The 23,866-nt window shown below is 41.4% G+C and overlaps 1 protein-coding gene across 6 annotated transcripts in view; it reads right to left on the bottom strand.

Annotated features, from left to right (window-relative positions):
• Nucleotides 1-1,871: 1,871 nt before the first annotated feature.
• Nucleotides 1,872-23,866, bottom strand: part of GIGYF2 (GRB10 interacting GYF protein 2) — a 127,914-nt gene continuing 105,919 nt past the window's right edge. For all 6 annotated transcript variants that reach the window (XM_036858882.1, XM_036858881.1, XM_036858879.1 and 3 more), the window contains 7 exons: nt 16,231-16,353; nt 12,345-12,542; nt 12,009-12,214; nt 10,689-10,843; nt 8,993-9,177; nt 8,062-8,209; nt 1,872-3,707 (listed from right to left, as the gene is read on the bottom strand). In XM_036858882.1, the coding sequence (XP_036714777.1) occupies nt 3,640-3,707; nt 8,062-8,209; nt 8,993-9,177; nt 10,689-10,843; nt 12,009-12,214; nt 12,345-12,542; nt 16,231-16,353 (1,083 nt within the window). In that variant the 3' untranslated portion in view covers nt 1,872-3,639. The remainder of the gene's footprint in view (nt 3,708-8,061; nt 8,210-8,992; nt 9,178-10,688; nt 10,844-12,008; nt 12,215-12,344; nt 12,543-16,230; nt 16,354-23,866) is intronic.

Here is a 23,866-nt window from a genome sequence, read left to right as displayed (position 1 = left end):
TGATCACACATCTGGCTGCCTCAAGGTTCCCAGGCTCTCCACGGTCCCATCAAGCACTGCGGCTTCATCAGGAATTGCCTGCGCTCACAGCCATCCTCTGGGGCTGCGCTTTTTTCTTTTTGTTCCCAAATAACCCATTAACTATGAGGCCAACTTCCATTTGGAACGTGCTCTCGGCTGCACCTTACTCTATTTAGAACGTGCGTGCCTGTTGCTCTTTTAATGAAGCTCTACTTCCCACACGGAAGCACAGGAGAGAACTAGGTTCATTTCACATCAGGATCATACACAGACTTTTTCATTAATAATGTAGAGAGGACATTCTGTATAAAATAAACTTCAATTTCTTCACCTGACCAATTTAAAATAGGGTGTAGAAAATGGCACACACACTATTTATGTGTGTATATATTTGTATGTATGTATTATTTAAAATAAAGCCTGAAGTACCATTATCCTGAAATTAAAAAGAAAAAAATAATCCCTCAATTTAGAGCCAAGGAAGAATTGAAGTTCCTTGATGTATATGCATAAACTAATTTTATGCAGCTATTTCCCCAAAACAGCAACAACAGTACCTCCCATCCCACATGCTCTTCTATAAAGTGACCTTACCACTCATTCCATCAAGGGAGATGTTGGAGGTGGCCACGTTCCCCAACCCCCTGAATCTGAAATAGCTCATGACTACTTTCACAAAGTGTCACAGGAGTGACACTACGTGACTCCTGAGTCCGGGTCAGAAGAGGTGATGCAGCCTCTGCCTGGTTCTCTGGGGGACGCCAACTGCCAAATAAGCAGTCCACCTACCCTGAAGCTGCCATGCTGGAGAGGGCACACGTAGTTCCTCCAGCCACCAACCCAGCCGAGTTCCCTGGCAACAGCCAGCATCAACTGCCATTCACACGAGTGAGCCATCATGCCGGCCAACCTATCAAACCTTCCTAAGATCGCAGCCCCAGCTGACCTCTGACCATAACCAGAGGAGACACCATGGAAGAACTGCCCAGCTGAGGCCCCCCCTCCCCAGAGTCCTGACTCACAAAATTACCAATAAAATGCAAGGGTTGCTGTAAGCCAGTTTGCGGGTAATTTGTTACGTAGCAACAGTAACCAGAACACCGACTACCTTGGGGAAAGTATCCATAATCAAACTACCTTGTCTGGGTATGTTTTTTAAATCTCTGACTTAGAACAACTGGAAGCAAACAGTGTACAAATACTTTAAAACTCAGGAAGAGTTTAGATAATCTACAAGTAAGTTCACAGAAAGCGGTAAGAACGCGGTCACTGGAAGTAAAAGAGTGAGCAAATGAGAATGTGAAAATTGGCAGAATTGAGACAGAAACAAACATTCTTAGGAAAGAGTGGTTTCTTTCCACCATGTGGGAAATTCCTCAGGTAGAAGCAATGCTCCTGGTTAAGCAAATGGAATGTTCCATGAATAAAACGACGTTGCTCCCTGAAATCTGCCTACCCCTACCCCAAATGTTTGTGTTTTATTTTTAAATTTCCCCTGAACAAGCATACAATAGAATCTAGCTTGGAGGGTGTGGGCAGGCTCTGGAGGGGGCACCTTCAGGGGTGTGTGTCTGTGTTGTGAGGACAGGAGATGATCTGCAGGTCTGCAGAAAGGGGCAAAGGAGGAAAGACATTTAATCAACTTACCCACGTTTACCTTGACCTCTACATTCTCAAATACAGAACCAGTCAGCGTTCCACAGCCTGCCAGAGAAAGCCAAAGCTGCCTCCATGTCTTGCGTGCTCACGTGTCTGGAGCTTTTCCATGGTGCCAAGAAGATGGTTTGGTGGAAAACTCAGCCTTGACAAGGGTGAGTACAAGAAGTGTACTCAGATAGAATACCACCAGGTTTTATTTAAGTTCCTTTTTATTTTCCTCCACACTGGCAAAAGTTCCGAGGGAGCTTAAAGTTTTGTAAACATTTTAACTATCCCTCTTCCCCACCCCCCCCTTTTGAATTTACAAAGCAAAGGAGAGCAGGAGCCCCAATTTTTAATGGTTCCCCATCTCCTCATGCTATTTTGATCCAAAAACTATGTACAAGTCTGTAGCAGTCTCTGTATAGTTATTGTACATGTTTAAGAGGGAGGGAGGCAAAAAGGGACAGGGAGAATGGTGATCCAAAAGAATAAAAACAGAAACCCAAATATAATCATCCAAAACCAAACTGCTCTCAGAGCAACTCCAGCCTTCTTCGGGCAATGATGACAGAAAGAAAAGGCGCTCTACCAGGAGCCACCCGAACCACAGCACTTCTTGCACAGGGACGGACGGTCCAAAGGCTCCAGACCAAAGTGTGACTGGCAATTCCAGGTGATGTTCTGTGGGGGGTTGGCAGAGGCAGGAAGAGTACTGTTTATAAATAGGGCTTGAATACATTTGTATCTGAAGTGAAGGGGTATTAGGAGGCCACAACCAGAAGCCAGAACCAGGCTTCTCTCTCCTGTTCTCTCCCATCCCCTCCATCCCACTGCAATCTCCTGTATAGTGGTTTCCATGGATGAAGGTCTTAAAGATGGTCAGGTTTTGTATGTTCTTTTTTCAGAAAAGGCAAGCAACTTGCCATTCCAGAATCTTTAAACAAAACCTTTCGGGGCCACAGCAAGACACACACGCAATGCTCTGAGGAACCAGATGAAATTCCGGGCTTTTATCAGAAGCAGAAGTTTATCCCTATCCAAAATGAAATTACACAAATTCATACATATGGTAAAGATCCTAACTGCCTCTTAAACGAGACAAATTTTCAGCAGAAAGGCCCAAAACAAACTGGTCCTAGTCCTCTGAAGTAAAAATATTTATGGGAAAAAATCCGTTTTTGTAAGAAAGAAAAATTAAAAATAAGTCCCTCTCCCAGGCCACAGGGCTTCCTTTGTCCAATCAGACTGGAGTATGCCAGGGGAGAAGTCAGCTTGCTTGGAAGTCACTATCTAATGAAGAAAACACAAGAATCCTTTCTCTGAAAGGATGCTCAGAAAGAAGAGGCGAGAGGTGTGCAACATCAAACCAATCAATCTAAACTCCATCCCACTCAGGGCCTCTTTGACGCAATCCCAGAGTTAGCGGTGGCAATGCAACCTTCAGACTGGAAGAGCTCTCACTGTCTCTGTCGGACACTCAAATCACAGTCCGTGGGCGTTTTTGTTGCTGGCCAATGTCTGTTACCATTAACTCTCTTCATGATTGCAGTCAGACCCCATGCCCATTTTTTTGGGGGGGGTGGGGGAGAAGGAGAAGAAAAACAAAATAGAAGGAAAAAAGTGACAAGAGAAAGTAAATTGCTATTGGCAGATCCCAACACACTTTCTGGGAGACAGTAGGTGAAATCACGGCACAGTAAACACGTCTGCCCAAAATCAGCCTTGTTGGGGAGTAATCCCAACTGCCACCCCCAAGACACAGGGTCTGGTCCACTTATCTACAGTCTGAGATGCTCACCAACAAAAATGGTTTAAAGAATCTTGGACACAAAGGGCTGGAAGAAAAAGCCTGAGATGATCGGTTCTGTGATTTGTTGCAGTGATAAAGAGTATATGGTGAGTAAGTGTCGTGTCCAAAGGTGCAGAATCCATGGTCAGCAGAGAAAAGAGGGAAGGCCAGTCCGCTCTGGCAGGTGCTCAGTAGTCATCCAAAGTCTCGATTTCACCCATATTGAGTCGCTCCGATGAAGCATTGACTGAAAACCCTGCAGGGAAAAATTGGCAACGAGTGACTGACCACACCCAGACAACCATGTGGCTCAAATTCTAGGCAGGCAGCTGGAATTTTAGTCTCCTGTTTCTGAGCACACAAACAGGGATACTAAAAGGAGGGAGAAGAAAGGATAAAAGTCAATGTAATGGTTCTTTTGCCCTTCCAATTAGACATTCTATTTTTATATGTTTTATCTTAAGGTTCTGATATAATTTAATTAGGGAGGAAACACACACACACATACACCCAGCACCACTGCTTAAAAAGAATTGCAAACCACTGCCTTAGAGAGTCCTGAGTAGAGCCTGGGTTGTAACTGTGTTTTAAGGCCAGGCTGGCTAGGGGGGGAAAGTTCATTCAGAAGGTGTACCTTAAAAGAATGGGGCAGGGGGAGGACAGGAATAACACACTAAGTACTTTGTAACCACTCGACCAAATGATTGTGAAATGTGAGTGGGAATAACACTATCGGGTTGGCCAAAAATTTCGTTCAGGTTTTTCCGCAAGATGTTATAGAAAAACCCAAATGAACTTTTTGGCCAACCCAATACTTCAGCCCCATTCGCTATCGGGAATACTTTGGGTCCGAAAGTTTGTCAAAGTTCTGGTCAAGAGATTTTGCTTTCAGTGGTAGGAGGCTCCAGGGAAGACCCACTACAAGATCCTGAGAGCCCTCAGATGTTCTTCCTATCACACAGCAGATAGCATAAAAACATTAAACTACTTTATTCAACTCAATCTACTCTAAGTAGACCAGCAAAGGCAAGGATTTCATTTAGCAATATTAATTGACTGAAATGCAACCTGGTTTAGAAAAAGCAGTACTAGCACAGCCACTGAAGGCAACAAGCAGCACTTACAAACACTACTGAGGTTTGAAAACCTAATGCCATCAGCCACGTGTAATTTTTCAATAAACTCCATGATCAGAGATTGATAAAAAGTACTATTAACAGGGCCTCTTTGGAATGAGTGATTCTCAAAAAGCTTTCAGTTCATCCACCCTAAATGAAATCCCAAACTGTTTCAGCTGCTATTTGAATATCAAAAAGTAAACAGGCGATGCTCTCCAGTCTAAAGGCAGTTCTGTTAATATTGAGTCTTCTGCCCCCTCCTTTTTGTTCTTTAATGTTCAAGTTTTCAAATACACATTTTAAATGTACCAATAATAAACAAAAAATGTCTTACATAATAAAAATAGCTTAATTACATTACATTCTTGATTCCAAAATATCATGATTTGAAAAAATAAACATGCCTATTTATTAACCAAGGAAGCTGTGGTACAAGCTGCTTACAAGGCCTCCTACTGGGAGAGGCTAGGATTCCAAATCCCAACCTGAGTTCTACCCCTCAACTGTGTTCCCATAACCTGCAAGATTTTTTTCCCTTGAAAATAATGAAAGGCTTAGTGTTCATATTTGAAAATAACAGTTAATTAGGTAAGTGTAAAAACCTAAAGACCAAACAGTTTATGAAATGAACTATTACTCTATTCCAAAGCAGGTTTTTCTTTCACTTCACATATATCTCAAGAACAAATGAAATGTGATAAAAACAATAATGAGCTACATGAAATAAAAGTGGGAATGTAACAAAAACACAAACTAAAACAATTTTAGTCATACAAAGACAGGAAGGGAAAAGAAGCCTGGGGCCAAAAAAAGTTAAGTATTTGCTGCTATAATATGACGATTACCGGGCTGGGCTTTTAGCAGACATGGTCTCATTTACCTGTCAAAAAAACCAGTAAGGAGGGCACGTCTCCTCCCCACTTGACAGAAGGGCGAGCTCTGGGATATAATGAGACCCCATGCAATACAAATGAGGATGTAAGCCCAATATGCCCAGCTCTAAAGACTATATTAGGTTCAGAACAACAGACTCCCACTCACATAATTTCTTTAAGGTTTGGGAGACTGTTTCTATAAGGAAAGTATGACTGGTGAAAAAATGGTATTGTGTGTGTATATTTCTCATATCCAAGTACAGGATGCTGGCTCACAATGGCACTTGGTAGCTCTAAAAACTAGAGGAAAACACAAAAGTACAATGGAGGACATGATCATTAAAATGAAGCTGGGATCTCTCTGAAGGTTTGTTTTAGAAGCAAAATTCTCTTTTGATCAACGACCGCTTTCTCAATGGATACTTCGGGGTCAAATTTGAACCTGTTTTCCCATTATGTGCATGGGGAACTTGTGACTGATGGATATTTGTTAATTTTTCTTAATCTATAAGTCAATAAGGCATATACCAATTAAAAACAATAATAAATGGATATGAGCAGGTAAGGGGCAGAAATTATCAGAGGAATTTCCAGAGGAAAGTTTAGTTGAGCAGAAATTCTCATTAAATGGTCCAAGCAAGAGCCCACCCAAGTGAGCTTCTTCACTATGTTGTTGAACAGTTTTACTTCCCTTATATTTATTTATTTTTTTCTTCTCTTTCAAGATATATATTCCTTAAAACTCTATTCCTAGAATGACCTATGTCTCATTCCCTTGAAGGGGGATTTTAAGTCCCTTTCTTTCTTAGGTCTATAATAGGAGATGGGGTCAGATCAGATATTTAATCCAAAAACCTTTACCTCATTTTCAGAGGAACCTTTTCCCTGAGAACCTTTTCCCCCCCTCCCCCCGCCAAGTACCACAGCTAAATAGCGGGGGATTCTTAGCTAGAACTCACAACCAGAACTGAAGGAACACTCTTAAATCTACATTCACCTATCTCTGTCAAAACTGGATAAAATTTTGGACTGTTTCATCCATCCTTAACATAAACTTCCAAGACATGCAGAAGAAAATGAAATTTCGCCAGATCTCTAGGTTTCCAAAGCCAGCTTGCAGAGCGCCGGTTCCAGAGGGCAATCCTCAAAGCTGGGTTTCTGTTACTGATACTTTGATTTCTCCAGGGCAGGAAACCTCTGAAGTATGGATCCTACCAAGGGCAGAGCAATCTACCTCTTGCTGTGCTATCAGCTCTTTCACCTCTGCATCATGCCTCGTAGTCACTTCACACTCAATCTACCCAGCGCTGCAACGCTGCGTCATTCCCCCGTAAGCCTGCCTCCTAGTCACTTCACACTCAATCTACCCAGCGCTGCAACGCTGCGTCATTCCCCCGTAAGCCTGCCTCCTAGTCACTTCACACTCAATCTACCCAGCGCTGCAACGCTGCGTCATTCCCCCGTAAGCCTGCCTCCTAGTCACTTCACACTCAATCTACCCAGCGCTGCAACGCCGCGTCATTCCCCCGTAAGCCTGCTCCACTTTCCAGGGCTCATCATGTTAGCAAAAGGGCAACTCTTTTTATCCTGCTGCCCAAACCTTTCCATTCTCCTTGTCCATCCCCTAAATTCCTAAAATCCATCTAACTCCTCTCCATCTCCACTGCCAAAACCCTATTCCAGGCCACCAGTATCTTTCACCTGGTCTATACTGCAGCCTCCTAACTGGTCTGCCTGACTTCCCAATCTGCCACCTTTGCCAATGTAACCATTCTATTCCAGACAACACAGTTTCATAATAGCCTATTCTACATCCATAAATAGAGAATAATTTTAAGTTCATCATTGCCTGTGAGGTTGTTAGGCCAATTTAAGAAACACAGGTGGCCCATCAGCTTTGCCTATGCTGTTTATTATTCCAGAAACACCATTCCTTATTCTTCCTGTCTTTCAAAGCCCCAATTCAGGTGTCACCTTTTCCCCAAGGCTGGCTGCCCTGTATGAAGACACTGGTCCTCAATGTTAGGTAAGAGTAGCCATGGGTAACACAGAAGAGTGAAAACAGGCCTGCTCTGAAACCCCAGCTGCACTGCTAAATGCTGTGTGACTCTGGGAAATGTCCTAAATCCTCTAGGCCTTGGTTTACTCATTGGTAAAGCTGGAACATCACCTCATAATGCAGGATAATTATGAGAACTGTATTATACATACAGTGAATGTCAACAAATACTGGTTCTTTTCTGTGAACATCTGATTGGATTTATGGTCTGCTTCCACACAAATCAGCACTTTAAATTTTAAACAACTTTTACTGTTGTCCATTAGCATTATTTTCCAACTAAATTGAAAGTTTTTTTTAACGAAATTCATATTAGATATGAAAAAAGACTTTAAAACTGAAGGCACCGTACAATGTATTACTTTTCTTACTCCCTATAGCACATGAGGCATAGCTCTTGCACTGAGATGCCCGGTAAATACTGACTACTAATTTTGAACTGGTCAAAAACATTCATTTTTTTATAAGAAGTATTTCCCTTCATGAAAAACATTCCACCATGGGACTCACATATAATCTCCCCCCAACACCCAGCTAAGACATTAGGCCTGTGCTCACCTAATAAACTCGGATCTGCTCGGACCATCTTCTGCTTTTTCTTCTTCTTGCCACTTTGTACAGCTTCAAAATTGGACTGTTGGTTGTTGCTTTGATTGGTCTGAAATACTGAATGGAGTGCACTGTGGTTCACCCCCCACACAGAGTCCTGTAAAATGAGATAGCACAGCTGAGGTTACACGGGGGATACAGGCTCGGCCCACCCTAAGGAAATGGCTGATCTGGTCTCACCTTACCAAGGATGAGTTTAAAAACAGAAAGCCTACCGTGGATTCTGGTAATAACGAAACTAAGCACAGTCCACTGAGCCACGCTTTCCCTTCATTTAGATTCAGACATCCCACTTAAGCTCTGTCTCCACAAGGCCCGTCCTGCTAACTCCAGGTGTCCACACTGCTGTGACAGCACAGCTGTCAAAACCTCTCCAGATATACATGGAATCTGTATCATCCACTAGGAATTGGCTCTTTGGCAATCCACACCTCTCACCTACTCAAAGTGGAAGGTTCCTTTGTTCTCCGGGCCCATGAACACTGTGTGAAATGTCTGGCAGGTTACAGTACTGTCAGTACTGGGTACCAGTGGATCCTGAGCAGCAGAGAGCTAACATTTGTAAGTTGTAACTATTTAAAACCAAGTTTATGGTCTATGACAAGTTGGAATTTGCAATTTGACAGAGGCGCTTGTATGAACCAAGAACAATGGGACTGATATGCCTAACAGAGAATGAATGGCTATATTTGCTAATTGGGAAATTCACAAAGGTCTCTGGACCCTGTTTGAAAATATCAAGTCCACCATGCTGTAAAAGGTTCCAGTCATGTGATGTACAAAAATGGGAACACTGTTCTAATTTTCATTTCTCTGGCTGCTCAACACTTCAAGACATTAACACTCACAAGGGCACTGCACTCACTCTGCTGCCTCATACCTGCTGCTGCGGCGGCGGCTGTTGCTGCTGCGGCTGCCGCTGGCTGGCTTTCTGTTTGGCGCGGCGCTCGAGGAACTGCTTGGCAAACTCCTTGGCCTCAGAGGTATCTCCTAAATAGGCCCTAATGTAATCATGGACCTCATAAGGAGATTCTACTTCTTTCAGGAAAGAAACAAATGTGGGAACTGTAATATGAGAGGGAACAAGACATAAAGAGTGACATTGAAATATCACACAGAAGAGATCAGTTTCAGTTTTTAATATATTTTAACACCTAATACAGACATTAATGATGGAAACTTGAAAGGCATGCAGCTATTATGTTAAATATTCTTCAGTCTCCTCTGGAGTAGCAGTCGGGGGGGACCCACTATCACTGCAATGTCCCCAAATCATCTGAAATAGCACAGAGACAAAGATACCATGCATGTTTAGTTTCACTAAACGTTATTTTGGTAGAAACTAAAAGTCATGTTGATCGAAACAACTGCTTGCCTAAGGCTAAAGTCATCTGGGGATTCATTTCTTTTTTCCTTAAATTCAATCAGTATTTATTAAGTGTGATAATGTGGGCAGGCACCACAACAGATGCTGAAGATATAGGCATAGCCTCCTTTCACTTCACTGAGATATCCTAAGTTTACAAGAAAAACGGAACATGAAGCAGTGTGGTGCAGGAGGAAAGCACAAGTATCAGAGTTAGACAGACATGGGTTTAAAACCTGATTCTGAAATTTGCTGACTGTGTGACCTTGATGAGTTACTTAACCATTCTGAGCCTCCGTTTCCTAATTTATAAAATGGGGATAACATCACCTACATTGTAAACGTGTATCATAAAATTACTGCAAAAATTAGATACCTAGGATAACACATGCTAACCCCTAGAAAGTGCCTAGTACATGGTAGATGCTTAATGGATGGTAGCCATTGTTATTTTTCACTACTGTTTCCTCTGGCTCAGGCGGACCATTAGCTATTGTTACAATGCTACAAAGGAACCCTTCAATTTCTTTACTGCTCTGTTTTTAAAAGATTCTTGGTTTTAGAAAAGACATCAGAGGTGGACTAGTTCAACAAAGCCCATGAGTTATGGGAATCCCTTCCACACCAAGCTGGCGGGTAATGGAAAGACTCACTTCCATCTAAGGCTGATAATCCTCTTTGTGAACAACTAACAATTAGCAAGTTTTTCTTCAAACTGCGCTGAAATCTTTTCACTTGCATACATTATGGGTCTTAGCTTTATCCTACACAAAATAAGTCTACTTGCTCTGTCACATGATTCCCACCCCTGCCCCCAAAGGCAGGAAGGGAAAAACCTCACATCACCTCAGCCTTGTATTGCCCAGGCTGACCTCTGTCCCCACTATAACAGTTACTCTCCTTTGTCCATCTGGCAATGCCCCCCAGAAAATGAGCAGTATGGAACTATGACCTCTTCTGCCCTGTACATCATAAGACAGCCTAAGATAGCATCTACTTTTTGGTAACCACTGATAACCTATTTCAGCATAGTATTATAGAACTTTTCTATAATACTATTAAAGAGTGAAGTTCCTACGGTAGGTGCAGGACTTGACCTCCATCAGATTTCACCTCCTGAGTGTTGGGCCCATCATCATTCCAATTTTCTAACTCTTTGTGGGTCCTGCTCTGCCATTCCACATGCTGGGTTTCCCTCCCCAGTTCTTACCATCCAAGTTATTTGCCGTATTAAGGGCATGAAGCATCTGTTCACACCACTGGGTAAATCCATCTTGGGCTTTATTTACTCCCTGAAAGAGCTTCAGCAATTTTTCTTCTTCTTCTACTTTCTTATTCTGCCGGTTAGACACACCTACAGATTTACTAAAGCAAAACAATAGGGCGATATTATATTCCCAGAAACTGTTACTATATGATTATACTCTAACACCATAAATAGATAATGTCTTGGCAACACTGGATGGCTGCCCAGCAATCCAATTCTTGGCTCCAAAAATGAAAACAAACAAACAACAACAACAAATCTGAAACAAAAAAACTGAAATATTGGGGGGGGGGGGCTGTTACTCAATACCCCTTAAAATCTAGCCTCAGTTAATACATTCTAGTTTGTGAATACAGGGCTTCTTTACAGAGAAATTATTAAATGCTCCCCTATGTGTCCTTCAGTAAGATTTTAAATTTTGCTAAGCCTCAGTTTCCTCATCTGTAAAATGGTACTAATACTTCTTTGGGTTATCAAAAGGAATAAAGACACTATATGCAAAGGCCTAGAGCATAGTGCCTGGCAAAAATGCTCAATAAACTGACAGTTATTTAGTGTCCTATTCATAACACATTAAGCCCTCAATCAAGAAGAAATATTCTGACAACACTACCATTTATTAAGTAGTTACTATGTGCCAGGCACTTTACTAACTACTTCACATGTATTTATTTAACTTTTAGAACCACACCCATGAAGTTATCATCTTCATTTTACAGATGAGGGAACTGAGGCTCAAAGAGGTTCCCTCTTGCCCAAGGTCACACAGCTAATAAGTGGTACTGCTGGGATTTGAGTTCATGTATTTAACATTAAAACCCATGTTCGTTCAATAAAACTGTATACTGAGGAAAGAAAGATGAATGTAAAATGTGACTAATTTATCATAAAAATAAAATGGTTTTAGTGTTTATAATACTCATAGTATAAGTAACTTAAAAATATAAATTTAGAGAAAAATGCTAAAATCTAGAGAATACCTTGGTGAAATATTCCACAGCAATAACAAAAATATTAAGTGGTTACCATGTGACAGGCAATGGACTAAGTGTCCAGCAACCAAAGGAGCTCCTAGTAGTAATACAGATGTGTTTCCACAGGGAAGAAAAGCAATCATCAAACTATGACCTCACGTGCTAGGACAGAGGTGAAAATAAGTAAAAACTACATAACTACCTTTCTCTGGCCACCCCATATTCTACTCCTCACACGCCGCTTCCCCCAACCCACCAAAGAGCGTAGGTTGATCATTTTGAGCCCTACCTGAGACTGGCGTTGTTTTTGTTTTTGTTTGTTGAATTCCTGGGTCCCACCTCTTTCACTGCATCATCCCAGAATCCCATGTTGGAGTTTTTAGTGTCAGCATTACTCCAGATACTACTGACTAGGTCAGATGCCCACTGGTTAGGGGGACCAGCATTTATAGAGCCCCAAACAGAATTCCCAAGGCTGGTGTGCAGGTTGGAATGCTGTTAAAGAAAAGGAGACAGATAATTACAGTTAACAATATTAAGAAGATAAAAAGGGAGACCACAAAAGTTAGGGAAGATAACCTCTAACACCAGTCCCCACAGTGGCTGCTGAGGGAAACGAACCCACCGGATTATTCCGGGCTCTGCTGGGCTGCTGGTGCTGCTGCTGCTTCTGCATTTGCCGGGCTTCTTCCTGTTGTATCTCCAGAAGGGACTTTGCAGTACCTGCGGGTTTGCTGACATTCCCCCACCCTGAGAGTTTCTGCTGTTGCTGCTGTTGCTGCTGCTGGAGAGCTTTCATCAATTCTCTCTGCTGGCGCCTTTGCTGGAGGCACAGAAACAGAAGGTACCTCAGGATTCCGTTGTTTAAAACAATGTCCAGTATACTAAACGGAATGTGAATACACAGCAGCTATAGAAAACTAAACACCATGACAGGGTTAACTCTTCTACTGCAAATAAAGATGTAAACTGCCAGAAGTACTAACAGGAGAATAAAAAGAAATTAAGAATTACTTCTTAAAAATTAAGTAGGGCTTTTGGTTAAGCATAAAAGCGAAATATATGTCTACTTCCAAAGCCCTACCAAAATGACAGAAAAAAATTTTTTTCTAAAGCATAAACCTTAAGGACAAAGAGAATAAAATAGACTTTAAAAGCTGGAAAGCAGGCAGATAAAGATAGCCAATATAACAGACCCAGTAAGTTGAAACCTAAGTAAAGGAAGCTCAGAAACAGGCCAATTCACAGAGATAGCTCAGGAATTAAAGGGAGGGGTATCTCACACAGAAGAAGACAGGCTGAAGGTCTGTAAAGAGCAGCACGGAGACCCTGGCGACCTCCCCAACCCAAAGCAGTTAACAGCTATCCCTCTCTCCCCAGCAGAAAATTAAAACTTTCCTTTTTAAAGAGGCTGAACCAGATTAGCGGATTAGTCTATAGGAAAGCTGACCCAGGACAAGAGAATACACCTACAGATACCAACAGATGGTGGGACTCCAACAGAACAGACCATTACAGAGACCATTACAGCAAAGCCCAGCAAGGTGCTGTATATACCAGAACCTCCAAACGGCTTTTCTGTGCCTTATTCCTAAATACGAACGAATAGCCCAGGATCAAAAAACACCTGACAGAGCTTCTAAGATGAAAGCCAAAGACCAAATCAATCAAACAAACAAAATTCTGTGGAAACAGAAACAAGACAAGGGAAAATAGGAGCTAGCTTTTTAAAATGCTATCAGTAAGTAATATTTTTAGAGATAAGATAGTGCAGTCAGTAAAACAAGAATAAGAGGCTATAAAAAGAAACACTTAGAGGAAGAACATACGGACTCAGAACTTCAAAATAAGAGAACATACATTAGAAGTTCAATAGAAGGACTGAAAGATAGGACTGAAGAAATACCCCATCAGAAAAGATAAAAAAGACAGAGATGGAAAGCGGGAGAGAAAATATGAGAAAACCAAAATCAGTCCAGGAGGGCAACATGCAGATGACAAAAATTCGAGAAAAACAGAGCACCTGTGCAGCAAGCCAAGCACGTTCAGGTCTGAACAGTTTACAGGGTCCTGGAGAGGACACCGCCAGGGAAAGAATGAAACAGAATTGTCACAGGATTTCCCTATATGAGAAATATCTATGGAGTGGCATCTTATACCTTTTGAAGACTGTAGGAAGACTTAACAGTTCAAAGAAAATTAATCAAATAAAAACACAAGGCAATTATTAACTTCTAATAGACAAAAATATGAACAAGAAAAGACCTGTGATTTCAACTCTGATGACTATTATTTTTTTCTTTAATTTTATTTATTTATTTTTGGCTGTGTTGGGTCTTCGTTTCTGTGCGAGGGCTTTCTCTAGTTGCGGCGAGCGGGGGCCATTCTTCATCGCGGTGCGCGGGCCTCTCACTATCGCCGCCTCTCTTGTTGCGGAGCACAAGCTCCAGACGCACAGGCTCAGTAATTGTGGCTCACGGGCCCAGTTGCTCCGCGGCATGTGGGATCTTCCCAGACCAGGGCTCGAACCCGTGTCCCCTGCATTGGCAGGCAGATTCTCAACCACTGAGCCACCAGGGAAGCCCCCACTACTATTATTTTTAAGCAGAGACCAACATTATTGGAACAATTTCTAGCCTTGAAGGAGGAAGATATGCTCTGCTCTGCATGCAGTTGTTAACCTTTTAGGAAAGAGAGATGATTTCAGAGAAAGTTCAGTCTTTTTTTTTTTTTTTTAAGAGGGTGGGAAATAAGGTAATTTTTAAGGTGAAGCAACATTTTAACCTACTGGATGACGTCACGCACACTACATGGTAAACTTGTATAGACAATTCCCATGGCCTTCAGTGAACCACACCACCCAGACCAGAATGACAGCTTGCATTCGCGAACAAATTGACTGCTCTGTCTCAAATTATATCCACATAAAGCACTTTCTTCAAGACTCTGCTACACTTCATGCCACCTTCACCTTCATACTTCACCTCAGAGAGGCCTTCCCAGATAGCACTACCTAAAACTAGACAATCACTACCACCACCAATACTATCCCCAACTCCCAACCCTCTCTCTATGCCCCTCCTCACTTTACTGTTCTTTCTGACACATATTGCCTTCTAGAACTCCATATTTTACTTAATTTTTATTGTCCATGTCCCCTCAACTAAAGGTAAGCTTTATGAAGGCAAAGAATTTTGTCTGTTTTAGACTCAGCTATATCCCCAGACTAAAACTGTAACTGAGTAGCAACTATGTGATGGATAGATGGATGGATGGGTGGGTGAATATGGCACCTAATGGCATGCTGAGCCAAACCATTTTACTTATTTTCTCTTTTCTGTCAAGAACTGTGTTCTGGGCTTCCCTGGTGGCGCAGTGGTTAAGAATCCGCCTGCTAGTGCAGGGGACATGGGTTCGAGCCCTGGTCTGGGAAGATTCCACGTGCCGCGGAGCAACTAAGCCCGTGAGCCACAACTACTGAGCCTGCGCATCTGGAGCCTGTGCTCCGCAACGGGAGAGGCCGTGACAGTGATAGGCCCGCACATCGCGATGAAGAGTGGCCCCCACTCGCCGCAACTGGAGAAAGCCCTCGCACAGAAACGAAGACCCAACACAGCCAAAAATAAATAAATAAATTAAAAAAATAAAAAAGAACTGTGTTCTGCTGCCCGCCCCCCCAACCCCTTTCACTCTTTTGTATCCTTCCTATCCTAATGAGGAACTACAGGATATAGACTTACAGGCAGAGAGGCGTTATTTCTGTCATATTTTAAGTTTTTCTAGGTAGTCAAAAAACCCAATACCCTTTAGGGAAAAAAGTATTCTGCATTCTAAGCATCAAATTTACAAAAGGATATCTGCACAAAACTCACCCCCAATTTTGAAACACCCAAGTAACTTTTATTTACGAGCTATTCTCTCAAGAGCTATGGTTAAAATGTTTAAGGTAACTGAACATTTATGTACCCAATCTTAATGTTATTCCTATGAGATCCTTCATACTTGCTAGAGACCATATTACAGGATAAAGAGTTGAATAACAAATATCCAATTCAGACACACAGCAGCTCTGACAATAATAGTTATCTTTAGTAGCCACTCATACATGATGCACACTAGCTATTCTGAAACACTGATTGTCTAGATCACTGTTACTTTTTTTTTTAAAGTGTATGTATTATTTAAATTTTTTGTTTATTTATTTATTTATTTATTTATTTTATTTTTGGCTGTGTTGGGTCTTCGTTTCTGTGCGAGGGCTTTCTCTAGTTGCGGTGAGCGGGGGCCACTCTTCATTGTGGTGCGCGGGCCTCTCACTATCGCGGCCTCTCTTGTTGCGGAGCACAGGCTCCAGTCGCGCAGGCTCAGTAGTTGTGGCTCACGGGCCTAGTGGCTCCGCGGCATGTGGGATCCTCCCAGACCAGGGCTCGAACACGTGTCCCCTGCATTGGCAGGCAGATTCTCAACCACTGCGCCACCAGGGAAGCCCCACTGTTACTTTAAAAATTTACCTCCTCTCGAAGTTGCCGTTCTCGTTCCTCTTCTAGTTTTTGGATTTCAGCCAACGATAGCGTTGCCTGGGACTGACATGCTGTCGTATTGGACTGCTGGCCCCATGTTGAAGAAGAGGGAAGCTAACAAAAAAGGAAGGCAGAAGAGTTCGTGAGGAAACATGGACAGGAAACAAAGGGGCAATAACGCATTAGGTACAGCCAGAACATTCACGTTTCTTTCAACTCCATTTATAACACTCAATTCAAATTTCCTTCTTTAATCCTTTTACGTACTACTCTCCCAGTCAGTCTGCTTCTTTTACATAATTTTTTTGTCACAAGATTATTTTAAAACAACTTAAGTATATCAATACACTTTTATTTTTACCATTTTATTTTACCATAACACTTTTACCGTTACGAAACTGCAAATCTGTTACACCTGGCATTGACATACACAACAATATACAACCATAAAGAGAAAGAAGTGAACGAAAGAATGGCTAAGTTTTTAATCCAAGGAGGTGATAAAGGACGAGATGTGCTGCTCTCCAGCGAAAGCAGCCAGGGCAAGGCCTCTGGAGGCAGAGCTCAGGCGGGCAGCTGACGGGAGACGCAGGCGCGGATTTCAGTCAGTCTTTCATGAAGGGGGTTAACCAGGCTGTGCCTTCTAGTAGTGAGCACTACGCTGGTTTTAATCAATAATTCTATTTTTCCTGTGCCTTAAAATTATCAACTAAAATAAAGTGTAACTATATGAGTCCTGAATACTTCAGTGTTCTCAAAAGCTTGATTATTTCTAGGGGAATCCCCTGGTCTTTCTGGGCCAGAAAAAAGATACACTCTAATTTTGAGACATCTTATGGCTCTTAAAAGCAACAAAAACCAAATCTAACCAGACTTAAAATATGTTTAATAAAAACAATACATGAGCACGGATGGATCAAAACAAACAAAATACCAAACAGTCCCAAAAAAGAATGGCTCTTCAGTAGGAATCTCTAAAACTGGAACTGATGGGATAAGAGTAAAAACAGTTTAAACTGTCACTGATGTTACCAGACAGCTCTCCAAATGAGTACCCTCAACACTACCGAACATAATAGATCCTTTAACATTTTTTGCCCAATGATGGGTAGTAGCGGCATTTCTCTCAAAATGCACCTGTGCTAGGGTAGGAGAGGGGTACAGGAGGCAGCTAAGAGAGAAAGATGGGGGACTAAGTAGGCAAAGTTGAACACAAATGAACTCTTTTTCTCCACAGGAAATGACACGTTTTGGAAAGCACTATCAAGATCAAACCTGGCAGCATCACCTGAAGGACCCGTAAAAATGCAGATGCCCCGGCCCCACACTCAAGGAATCAGAAGACCCAAAGGTAAAGCCAACCAATTCGCATATTTTTGTAATTCTGATGCAGTCAGAACCAGCAACCACTGATGTTGTCGAAAATCTCAGTGGCTGTATCACCCCACCGTACCCAGAAACCAATCGCCAGTCCTCTCAGCAGAAACTCAGCCAGCACCAAGAGCAGATTCACTGCCTCCTGAAATGGCCTATTCCTCTTTCAAGAACCTCTGAAATCCTCCTATATTTTATGCCAAAGTATACGTCACTGTACTTTTTGCTCATGATTCATGAGTCTGCTCTCTGGAGTAATGCAGAACAAATCTAACTGTTTTTCACATGACAGACAAACGTCTGCAGATAGCTATCAATTTCCCTTAAGTCTTATTTGTACATAAGAAATAATACCCCATCACTCCATCAACATTGCCTCAGGGCATTTTCCAGTTCAACCAACATCCTGTACTGCCCACTCAGAGAACTGAAATTTGTCAATCACGCTTTTCAGAACAACTCTCTCCCAAGTCAGAAGCAAACAGTTGGGAATTTGGTACATTTTCTGCCCCCTGAATGTCTAATTATACTTTGCTGATTTAAAAAACCTTACTTTTTTTTTTTCCTGCCCTGACATTGCTACCTTACTTTTTCAACACTATCTTTGATAACATTTCTTTAAGAAAATCTGCTAAAACTCAATAAGAACAGAGAGTCTGCGGTACTTGCACCATGACCCACTCTCTCCCAACTCCTAGCTCAGCCAGACAGAAACCCTACTTCAGATGAAGGCAGCAAAGAACACAGGCCTCCCTCTCTCGCCATTAGCTGACAGTCAGTGGGCTGGCTTCCCGGAAAGAGCACAATATCAGCAATTCTCATCCTGGCTCCAGCTACCTGTTGCAAAGGCTACGTTACGGACAAATACAGCTGAGAGGTGGGGTGGCTCCCTTCTTATGCCTAGCCCCGACTTATGGGATGGAAACTACACAGTGCTACAGAGACTACTAGGGCCCTGACTGCCACTTTGAAAGGCAGAGGTTCCACGCCACCAGGAGAGGCAAGCCAAGAAGACCTGAGGCTACTGCCCCTCCCCCAAGGCTCAATTCATAAAGCAGGCGCCACTGTTCCCAGCTCCAGAGCTGTGACGCTGGGACTTCTGCCTTGAAGCAGAGGTGGGAGGAACAGATTGGAATAGAGAGAGCTCCAGACCTCTTCCCAAAGGAATTGACTTCATTTGCAAGAGTGTGGAGAGTGAGGAGTTCAAGCCTAAGGGCACTGTCAAAAAAACAGCAGATGTTGCAGTGAAAGGCAAGGGGTTAACTGGTAGATTCACTGGAGATACAGGCTAAACTGTACTCTGCTTCTTTGTCTCAGAGAACCAAGCTAGAAGAAGTCTGCCTAGGGTCAGAACAAATCTCAAATATAAACCTCAGCAAGTACCTCTTCAAAAGAGCCTGAGTTTGATTGGATCAGGCTTTTGGAACATTTTATGCCTGAGGGTTCTTCTGAGAATAGAGTAATCCAGTTAGCAACTAGTGGAGTTTAACAGCTAAATGTGGAACAAGACAGTCAAAGAGAGCCCAGCCCAAACGACTGTCAGCCCAGAGTGACTGTGAGCATACCCAATGCTGCATCCCCAGAGAAGCTGCAGCAGAGGCTTCACACTATTGGGGAGAGGCGGGGAAGTTCACTAAATTAATCTAGCTAGCCACAAAACAAATAATAATAATGAGTGGGGGCGGAGGGAGGACCAGAACCCAGAATTGCTACAATGCATTAGCAAAAAAGTCTAGTTTCCAACAAAAAATTACGAGACATGTAGAAAAATTATGAGAAAGAATATCTATATACCAGGAAAAAAGCTGGCAATAGAAACTGCCTGTGATAGTGAGTGACCAGATGTCAGATTTAACAAAGACATCAAAGTCTTATAAATATGTTCAGAGAAGGAAACCATGATTAAAGTAGTAAAAGTAGACATGTTAACAATGTCACATCAACTAAACAATATCAATAAAGATACAGAGATTATTTTTTAAATAATCTATGAGATTAGAAAACGCTATGAGATTAGAAATCAATTACAGGGAAAAAACATAAAAAACACAAACACAAGGAGGCTAAACAATACGTTACTAAATAACCAAGAGATCACTTAAGAAATCAAAGAGGAAATCAAACAATACATAGAGACAAATTACAAAAAAAACACGATGATCTAAAACCTATGGGATGCAGCAAAAGCAGTTCTAAGAGGGAATTTTATAGCAATACAAGCCTACCTCAAGAAACAAGAAAAATCTCAAATCAACAATCTAACCTTACACCTAAAGGAACTAGAGAAAGAAGATCAAACAAAACCCAAAGTTAGCAGAAGGAAAGAAATCATAAACGTCAGAGCAGAAATAAATGAAATAGAAACAAAGAAAACAATAGCAAAGATCAATAAAACTAAAAGCTGGTTCTTTTGAGAAGATAAACAAAATTGATAAACCATTAGCCAAACTCATCAAGAAAAAGAGGGAGAGTACTCAAATCAATAAAATTAGAAATGAAAAAGGAGAAGTTACAACAGACACCACAGAAATACAAAGCATCCTAAGAGACTACTACAGGCAACTCTATGCCAATAAAATGGACAACCTGGGAGAAATGGACAAATTCTTAGAAAGGTATAATCTTCCCAGACTGAACCAGGAAGAAACAGAAAATATGAACAGACCAATCACAAGTAAGGAAATTGAAACTGTGATTAAAAATCTTCCAACAGGGCTTCCCTGGTGGCTCAGTAGTTAAGAATCCGCCTGCCAATGCAGAGGACACGGGTTCGAGCCCTGGTCCGGGAAGATCCCACATGCCTCAGAGCAACTAAGCCCGTACGCCACAACTACTGAGCCCACATGCCACAACTACTGAAGCCCACACGCCTAGAGCCCGTGCTCCACAACAAGAGAAGCCACTGCAATGAGAAGCCCGTGCACCGCAACGAAGAGTAGCCCCCGCTCACCACAACTAGAGAAAGCCCGGGCGCAGCAACGAAGAACCAACACAGCCAAAAATAAATAAATAAAAATAAATTTATTAAAAAAAAAAAATCTTCCAACAAACAAAAGTCCAGGACCAGACGAGTTCACAGGTGAATTCTATCAAACATTTAGAGAAGAGCTAACACCCATCCTTCTCAAACTCTTCCAAAACATTGCAGAGGAAGGAACACTCCCAAACTCATTCTATGAGGCCACCATCACCCTGATACCAAAACCAGACAAAGATACTACGAAAAAAGAAAATTACCAGTATCACTGATGAATACAGATGCAAAAATCCTCAACAAAATACTAGCAAACAGAATCCAACAACACATTAAAAGGATCATACACCATGATCAAGTGGGATTTATCCCAGGGATGCAAGGGTTCTTCAATATATGCAAATCAATCAATGTGATACACCATATTAACAAACTGAAGAATAAAAAGCCTATGATCATCTCAATAGATGCAGAAAAAGCTTCTGACAAAATTCAACACCCACTTATGATAAAAACTCTCCAGAAAGTGGGCATAGAGGGAACCTACCTCAACATAATAAAGGCCATATACAACAAACCCACAGCAAGCATCATTCTCAATGGTGAAAAACTGAAAGCATTTCCTCTAAGATCAGGAACAAGACAAGGATGTCCACTCTCGCCACTATTATTCAACATAGTTTTCGAAGTCCTAGCCATGGCAATCAGAGAATAAAAAGAAACAAAAGGAATCCAAATCGGAAAAGAAGAAGTAAAACTGTCACTGTTTGCAGATGACATGATGCTATACACAGAGAATCCTAAAGATGCTACCAGAAAACTACTAGAGGTAATCAATGAATTTGGTAGACTAGAAGGATACAAACTTAATGCACAGAAATCTCTTGCATTCCTATATACTAATGATGAAAAATCTGAAAGAGAAATTAAGGAAACACTCCCATTTACCACTGCATCAAAAAGAATAAAATACCCAGGAATAAACCTACCTAGGGAGACAAAAGACCTGTATGCAGAAAACTATAAGACACTGATGAAAGAAATTAAAGATGACACAAACAAATGGAGAGATACACCATGTTCTTAGATTGGAAGAATCAATATTGTGATAATGACTATACTACCCAAAGCAATCTACAGATTCAGTGCAATCCCTATCAAATTACCAATGGCATTTTTTACAGAACTAGAACAAAAAAATCTTAAAATTTGTATGGAGACACAGAAGACCCCAAAGAGCCAAAGCAGTCTTGAGGGAAAAAAATGGTGCTGGAGGAATCAGACTCCCTGACTTCAGACTATACTACAAGGCTACAGTGATCAAGACAATATGGTACTGGCACAGAAACAGAAATATAGATCAATGGAACAGGATAGAAAGCCCAGAGATAAACCCACGCACCTATGGTCAACTAACCTATGACAAAGGAAGCAAGGATATACAATGGAGAAAAGACAGTCTCTTCAATAAGTGGTGCTGGGAAAACTGGACAGCTACATGTAAAAGAATGGAATTAGAACACTCCCTAACACCATACACAAAGATAAACTCAAAATGGATTCGAGACCTAAATGTAAGACCGGACACTATAAAACTCTCAGAGGAAAACATAGGAGGAACACTCTTCGACATAAATCACAGCAAGATCTTTTTTGATCCACCTCCGACAGTAATGGAAATAAAAACAAAAATAAACAAATGGGACCTAATGAAACTTCAAAGCTTTTGCAAAGCAAAGGAAACTACAAACAAGACGAAAAGACAACCCTCAGAATGGGAGAAAATATTTGCAAACGAATCAATGGACAAAGGATTAATCTCCAAAATATACAAACAGCTCATGAAGCTCAATATTAAAAAAACAAACAACCCAATCCAAAAATGGGCAGAAGACCTAAATAGACATTTCTCCAAAGAAGACATACAGATGGCCAAGAAGCACATGAAAAGCTGCTCAACATCGCTAATTATTAGAGAAATGCAAATCAAAACTACAGTGAGGTATCACCTCACACCAGTTAGAATGCGCATCATCAGAAAATCTACAAACAACAAATGCTGGAGAGGGTGTGGAGCAAAGGGGACCCTCTTGCACTGTTGGTGGGAATGTAAATTGATACAGCCACTGTGGATAACAGTATGGAGGTTCCTTAAAAAACTAAAAATAGAATTACCATATGACACAGCAATCCCACTACTGGGCATATACCCAGAGAAAAACCATAATTCAAAAAGACACACGCACCCCAATGTTCACTGCAGCACTATTTACAATAGCCAGGTCATGCAAGCAACCTAAATGCCCATCGACAGACGAATGGATAAAGAAGATGTGGTACATATATACAATGGAATATTACTCAGCCATAAAAAGGAACGATAGTGGGTCATTTGTAGAGACGTGGATGAATCTAGAGACTGTCATACAGAGTGAAGTAAATCAGAAAGAGAAAAACAGATATCGTATATTAACACATATATGTGGAACCTAGAAAAATGGTACAGATGAACCAGTTTGCAGGGTTGAAACTGAGACACAGATGTAGAGAACAAACGTATGGACACCACGGGGGGAAAGCGGCCAGAGGGTGGGGTGGTGGTGTGATGAATTGGGAGATTGGGATTGACATACATACACTAATATGTATAAAATGGATAACTAATAAGAACCTGCTGTATAAAAAAATAAAGTAAAATTCAAAAAAATAAAAAAACAAAAAAGAACCAAAAGGAAATTCTGGAGTTCAAAAATGTAATAACTGAAATGAAAAATCACTGCAGGAGCTCAAAAATATATCTGAACTGGCAAAAGAATTTAGTGAACTTGAAGAGAGAGCAACAGAGATTATGCAATCCAAAGAACAGAGAAAAAAAGAATAAAGAAAAATGGAGAGCCTTAGAGAAATGTGAGATACCACTGAGTGCACCAACATGTGCATAACGCAAGTATCAGAAGAAGAGGAAAGAGGAGCAGAAAAATTGTGACCTAAATCTCAAATTTATAGAAAAAACATTAATCTACATATCCAAGAAGCTTAACAAACTCCAAATAGGATAAACCCAAAGAGATCCACAAATAGACATTATCATGGTAAAAATGCTGAAAGCCAAAAACAAGGAGAAAATCTTGAAAGCAGCAATAAGGAGGAAAAACAAATTGTCACTTACTAGGGAATCCCAATAAAATCAACATCTGACTTCTCATCCGAAACAATGAAGGCCAGAAGGCAGTGGGATAAGATATTCAAAGTCTTCAAAAGAACAAAAACTGTCAACCA

Source organism: Balaenoptera musculus, chromosome 7, assembly GCF_009873245.2.
Source record: "Balaenoptera musculus isolate JJ_BM4_2016_0621 chromosome 7, mBalMus1.pri.v3, whole genome shotgun sequence".
Taxonomy (NCBI): Eukaryota; Metazoa; Chordata; class Mammalia; order Artiodactyla; family Balaenopteridae; genus Balaenoptera; species Balaenoptera musculus.
This window is presented reverse-complemented; position numbering and strand designations above follow the sequence as displayed.